Below are 6206 nucleotides of genomic sequence, written 5' to 3'. Positions count from 1 at the left end.
ATTAGTATTAGAAAAAACAAAAGAACAGTCAAGCATAGACCATTTGGGGGAAGAATTTCACTTCTAAATCTCCCCAAATAAATAGTTACTTTGCCACAATATGTAGAAGGTTATCCACATGCATATGGTCCTTCATTTGAGCAATTCTGATTGAGTATTGAAATCTCTGAGTGACTAATCATTTTCACTTACTTTTAACTTTACCTCTGTATGCTTTTAAAACAGTCTAATGCTGTTCAGTTTCACCACATTTCGCCTGGCGCAAAAGAGCAGGAGTCCCCAACTGATGAAGTTTTAATAGAAGAAGCCAGATTGCATGTAGCCATCATACAAATGGTTGGTATTGTTCACATAATCTGCTTTTAAGTTTGTTTTTATTCTTGCTTTTAATTCTTACTTATGGTTTACAGGTGACTAGAGAAACATTTTTTTTCATCATTTGATAGTCTATTGGTTGTTAAATTTATGCTTTATTTATGAAAGTTAAAAATAAAAATTAAAAATCTCTTTAGGCTTTAAAGTTCAAGTAACAAATCTCATTCTGTTTCTAAATCTAGTGGATTTTAATAGTTCACTTTTTGGGGATCTGAATGATGCTTGATGTAATTTACATATTTAGTAAAGTAAATATCCTCAAATATTTGAGTATCTTTTATAGAAAATTAAAAAAATATATATATAGATTTTTATAGATTTTTTTACAGAAAGGAAGGGAGAGGGATAGAGAGTTAGAAACATCGATGAGAGAGAAACATCGATGAGCTGCCTCCTGCACAACCCCTACTGGGGATGTGCCCACAACCAAGGTACATGCCCTTGACCGGAATCAAACCTGGGATCCTTAGGTCCCCAGGTTGATGCTCTATCCACTAAGCCAAACCGGTTAGGGCTATAGAAAATTATTTCAAGTAATCATTTAATTCTTATAAATCTAATAAGTTAAAATAAATCTAGTGAATCAAAAATTCTCCTAAAATATTTCTAATTTAATATTTAAATGTTCTACTATAAACATAGGAAGATTTCTAGGTAAAATCAAGTTAAATCAACTTATCAAATTGCACATTTTAAATTGGGGCTACATTCTAAATAAGACAAATGTTAGTCAATATTACAAGTATTTAAAATACTCATTATTTATAGAGTCCTTTTTACTTTTATTTTAAAACGTATTATTATGAAAAATTCTAACATAAAAAAGTAGGTATGATAGTGTAATGAACCCCCATGTACTGATCTTTAAAAACCCATCCACACAGGACCAACCCTACCCCATTCCCACCTTCTTTCACTCCTCCACCTTCCATAGTATTTTGATATCATGTCATTTCATCTGTAAATATTTTAATATGTATCTCTAAATTTTAAAATCTTTTAAAAAGTATTGTAAAAAATAATATATTGACCTAAAATTAGTAAGATCTTAATAGCATCAAATATCAAGTCAATGATTTCCAATTGTCTGATAAATATGACCAATGCACATTTTTAGTTTATATTTTTAAATTGGATTCCAATAAAGTTCACACATTGCAATTAATGGATATGTCCTGCTCAGAGTTGGGAAGTCTCTTATCTAGTAACTTCCCTCAATTGAATTTGGGCTGCTCTTGTCACTTGTTTTAACTAATAAAATGTGGAGAAAGTGATATTGGGAATGTTCTGAAGCCTAGGCCTTGGGAATATTTGCAGCTTCTACAATGAATACATTATGAACAATGAGTAGAAGCGATGGGTACATTTATAAGGCAAGAGTGCATGATCAGCATATGAGGAAGTTTAGTGAGGAAGGAAGTAATCCCAGGAGGTAACTTTAACCTCCAAGTTTAATATCCATGGCAACTAAAAGGAAGAACTTTTCTCCTGACATTTTTTGGGGAGTGACATAAGAATACAGTCTAGCTCAGGGGTGGGCAAACTTTTTGACTCGAGGGCCACAATGGGTTCTTAAACTGGACCGGAGGGCCGGAACAAAAGCATGGATGGAGTGTTTGTGTGAACTAATATAAATTCAAAGTAAACATCATTACATAAAAGGGTACGGTTTTTTTTTTGCTTTTTTTTTTTTAGTTTTATTCATTTCAAAGGGACCGGATCCGGCCCGCAGGCCGTAGTTTGCCCACGGCTGGTCTAGCTAGTATATCTATATTTTAGGTAAGCCTCAGGGTAGTCACAAAGAAAAAAATGTAGAGTAGATATAGAGAAAGGAATGGAAGAAAACCACTACAAAAATAAATAACAAAGGGAGACAGCTCAAGAAGACAAAAGGGCCGGGCCAGGAGGGTCAGTTGGTTGGAATGTTCTCCGTACACCAAAAAGGTTGCAGATTTGATTCCCGGCTGGGGCACATCCTATATTGCAGGTTCAATTCCAGGTCAGAGCACCAAGAGGCAGCCAATTGATGTTTTCCTCTATCTCCCTAAAGTTAATAAACATGTCCTCGGTAAGAATTAAGAAAAAGAAAAAAAGAGAAGATAAATTTCATAATTATCTATCTATATAAACAGGGAATATGCTAATTAGCTGAGCATCACAACCACTCAGGAGGAGCTGCACGAGCAGATGGGCGGGAGGGGACACCCTTATGGGGCAGGACTTGCTTCAGTGGGGCTTTGCTGCTCACTGAGTCTGCCCCTGCAGTGTGTTGCTTATGGATCTGAAGTGTTGTAATCTGGTATGGTCTCACACTGATGACTGGATACACTGGCTCTTGGATCTCCAAGGAGGTGCAAAGTCAACCACTGCCTGAGGCCACCCAGCAGGTGCTACAGAGAGATCTGCAGATTCCCCCTCTTTGTATAGAGTTTGGAAGTGCCCAGATGAGGCCCAGCTCTGAAGCAAGGCAGGCTGCTGCTTCTGGGCCTTGGGCCTTGGGCCTTCTTTTGGAAGCTGTGGGGCTCTCTGACCCAGCTGCAGTTTGACAGGTTTTAGGCAGAGAAAGAACAGGCCATTCATATGCAAAAGCCGCTGTGCACAGCTTGGGTGGGATTGTAAATTGGGTGGGGCAGGGCCTCAGGGAATCTCCAGGGCGGAGCAAACAGCAATGGCTGCCAGTCAGCCCTGCACGAGAGAGGTCCCTGCACCTCCGCATCCAGTGCCCCTGCACAGGAACAATGATTGCTTTGAGCACCTCTGAGAGAAAGCCGCCCTCTCGTTCCGGCCCAATGCCAGACAGTCCAGTTTCTCCCCGTATGAGTCTGGATCCCCAGAGTCTCACCCAGAACTGGAGTTCAGAGCAATCAGGAGCCTGTATCTCCCTCCCTATTGAAAAAAACAACAGCGTACCCAGTTGCCAGCCCTTTCTGTGCGTGCCTCCGCACCTCCGCACCTCCTACCAGTCTCAATGCGCTTTTTTCTTTCCTTCTAGTTGTAGAACTTCCACTCAGCCAGATTTCCTATGGTTCTGGATGATAGTTGTTTTGTCTTTTAGTTTTAGTTTTGATGTGGTTGTGAGAGGCAGCAAGTACAGGTGTTTACCTATGCCGCCATCTTGACTCTCTCCCGGTTTACTTTTATTTATTGGTAGTTCTTTGTGGGGTAGTTACCCTTTGAATAAATAATTTGCATCATCTATGCTGCTGTACAAAGATGATGCTACTGCCCTAACTGTTTGGCTCAGTAGACAGAGCATCGGCCTGCGGACTGAAGGGTCCTAGGTTCAATTCTAGTCAAGGGCATGTACCTTGGTTGTGGGTACATCCCCAGTAGGGGGTATGCAGGAGGCAGGTGATCAATGTTTCTCTCTCATCGATGTTTCTAACTCTCTATCCCTCTCCCTTCCTCTCTGTAAAAAAATCAATAAAATATATATTTTTAAAAAGATGATGCTACTGAAGCTGTTTGTATTACTAAAGTAAACTCTTTGAATAGTACAAATTTTGAGTTTCCTGAAGCTAGGAACTTTTGTATCTTTTAAAACATCCTGAACAGTGCTTTGCAAAACTGAATATTCAGTAAACATTTAAATTGAATAAAATGTATTTCCCGCTATAGCATTTTTTGGTAAAAGAATACTTTAATTGTAATGAGTTCAATAATAATAGTGAGGCCGAAACCGGTTTGGCTCAGTGGATAGAGCGTCAGCCTGTGGACTGAAAGGTCCCGGGTTCGATTCTGGCCAAGGGCATGTACCTTGGTTGCGGGCACATCCCCAGTAGGAGGTGTGCAGGAGGCAGCTGATCGATGTTTCTCTCTCATCGATGTTTCTAACTCTCTATCTCTCTCCCTTCCTCTCTGTAAAAAATCAATAAAAATATATTTAAAAAAATAATAATAGTGAGGGCTATATAAAGATTAAGCAGAATTCACTGCATTTATGTTTTGGTCCTTTGTAATTTTTATTTAAAATTGTATGTTTAGAGTAGCTTTGAAAAACAGTGTCAAGATGGAATCCTTGATACAGAGGCAGCCCGAATATTAATTGGTGCAACCAAAAGCTATTGTCCCATCCAAGGAAAGTAAGTATAGTATTTATTTAATCGATATTTCCAAAATTGAATTAATTTGTGATAAGGAATAAATGAACTGAGAGTTAAATGTCCTGATTGATCAATCTATTTATCTCATCCATCTACCTGTCCACCCACCCATCCATCCATCAATTTGTCTATTTCCTATTTGAGTTGTTTACAGTTCCCTCCCTGAAGGTGGTGACATTAGGAGATTTGGGAGGAAGATCTGACTACAATGTAATTAAATTACAGGCTAAGAGAGTCATGAAAGAGCACCCAGATAGTTTCAATTGCTATTATAATTATTTTGTCTTTATATCAAATTCACTAAATTACTGTCTATGAGAGGTAGAAAAGCTTGGAGCCTACTATTAGACACTCCATGAGGTAGAGCAGGCTCTGGAGGAATTGACCTAGCTGATAGATGCAATCAAACCTGGTGAGAAAGGCTCAGAATCTCAGAGATACATTGATACCTGGTCACAGTACTGGCAAACAGAAGCAACGGATGGTTCAAGACACAGCTGCAGGGCAACAATGACAGGGGATCCCATCTGGGTGACAGCTGATGGTTTAGCAGCCTGGTAATCTATCTGGGAGATCTGGCATCAGTTCCTGGATAAAGTTGGGGGTAAGCTAGGTCCTGAAGGACCTGGAGAGGTTTGGGCTAGCAAGGCATGACAAAGGGAAGCTTGATTCCGAACCCCAATTCTGTTGTACTCAGGTCAGGAATGGTTCCAGGAACAGACACAGCAGGAGTCTGATGCTAAGTATGTTCCTGTCCCATGACCATGAGTGGTCAGTGGATGGATACAGAGGCTCGGCACTCAGCACGCGTAATAAACCGACATTACATAGAGTATAACTTTTCCTTTTAGATTACCCCCAAGGACAGCTAGTTCTTGTTCTTTCTCCTAACATATGCATATGTTTCTCTTAGATTCATGAGTATTTATGATGTTTCAACTTATGTAAAAGCTAGAAGTTGGCTTATAAAGTTTAAAAAAATTTTAACTCTCTTGGAATATCATAAAGATACGGGATATTTTATTCCATATGGGTAAGTATTGTGAACCTTTCATAGCAATATACTTGACAATCTGACCTTTTTACACTGTCAGAATACTTTACTTTGGTTTTTCTTATTTAAAACACACACACACTGACGTTATGATCAACTGTTACTGGCTTAGTGGCGACTGAGCAGAGTGCTTGCTTGCCTGTCGCCATTGTGTTTCAGCAGATCCTGACTTCTCCAGGAGAGAGGGTTACGAAGAAGCAGATGATGGTCAGATTTGGCTTCTTCAAGTTTTATTTGCCATGTCTTGGGTCAATTTGCATATTAGCGTTTTAGTATATAGGACTAGAGGCCCAGTGCACAAAAATTTGGGCACTTTGGGAGGGGGGGGCTCCTCAGCCCGGCCTGTGCCCTCTCGCAGTCTGGGACCCCTCAGGGGATGACCACCTGCTGGCTTAGGCCTGCTCCCTGGGGGGATTTGGCCTAAGCTGGCAGTCAGACATCCCTCTGGCAGCCCGGGAGCCCTCGGGGGATGTCCACTTGCCAGCGGGGAGCAGGCCTAAGCTGCAATCAGACATCCTTAGCATTGCTTGGGAGGCAGGAGAGGCTCCCGCCATCACTGCTGTGCTGGAAGCCATCAGCCTGGCTTGTGGCTGAGCAGAGCTCCCCCTGTGGGAGGGCACTGACCACCAGGGGGCAGTTCCTGCATTGAGCATCTGCCCCCTGGGCGTCAGTGG

The 6206-nt window shown here is 40.8% G+C and overlaps 1 protein-coding gene across 1 annotated transcript in view; it reads left to right on the top strand.

The window, feature by feature from the left end:
- SLC9C2 (solute carrier family 9, member C2 (putative)) overlaps positions 1–6206 on the top strand; it is a 46594-nt gene that overhangs the window by 23390 nt on the left and 16998 nt on the right. Inside the window, exons 13-15 of the mRNA XM_015566070.1 lie at positions 241–336; positions 4360–4457; positions 5392–5511. Of these exons, the coding sequence (XP_015421556.1) occupies positions 241–336; positions 4360–4457; positions 5392–5511 (314 nt within the window). The remainder of the gene's footprint in view (positions 1–240; positions 337–4359; positions 4458–5391; positions 5512–6206) is intronic.

Source organism: Myotis davidii, unplaced genomic scaffold (assembly GCF_000327345.1).
Source record: "Myotis davidii unplaced genomic scaffold, ASM32734v1 scaffold580, whole genome shotgun sequence".
NCBI lineage: Eukaryota > Metazoa > Chordata > Mammalia > Chiroptera > Vespertilionidae > Myotis > Myotis davidii.
This window is presented reverse-complemented; position numbering and strand designations above follow the sequence as displayed.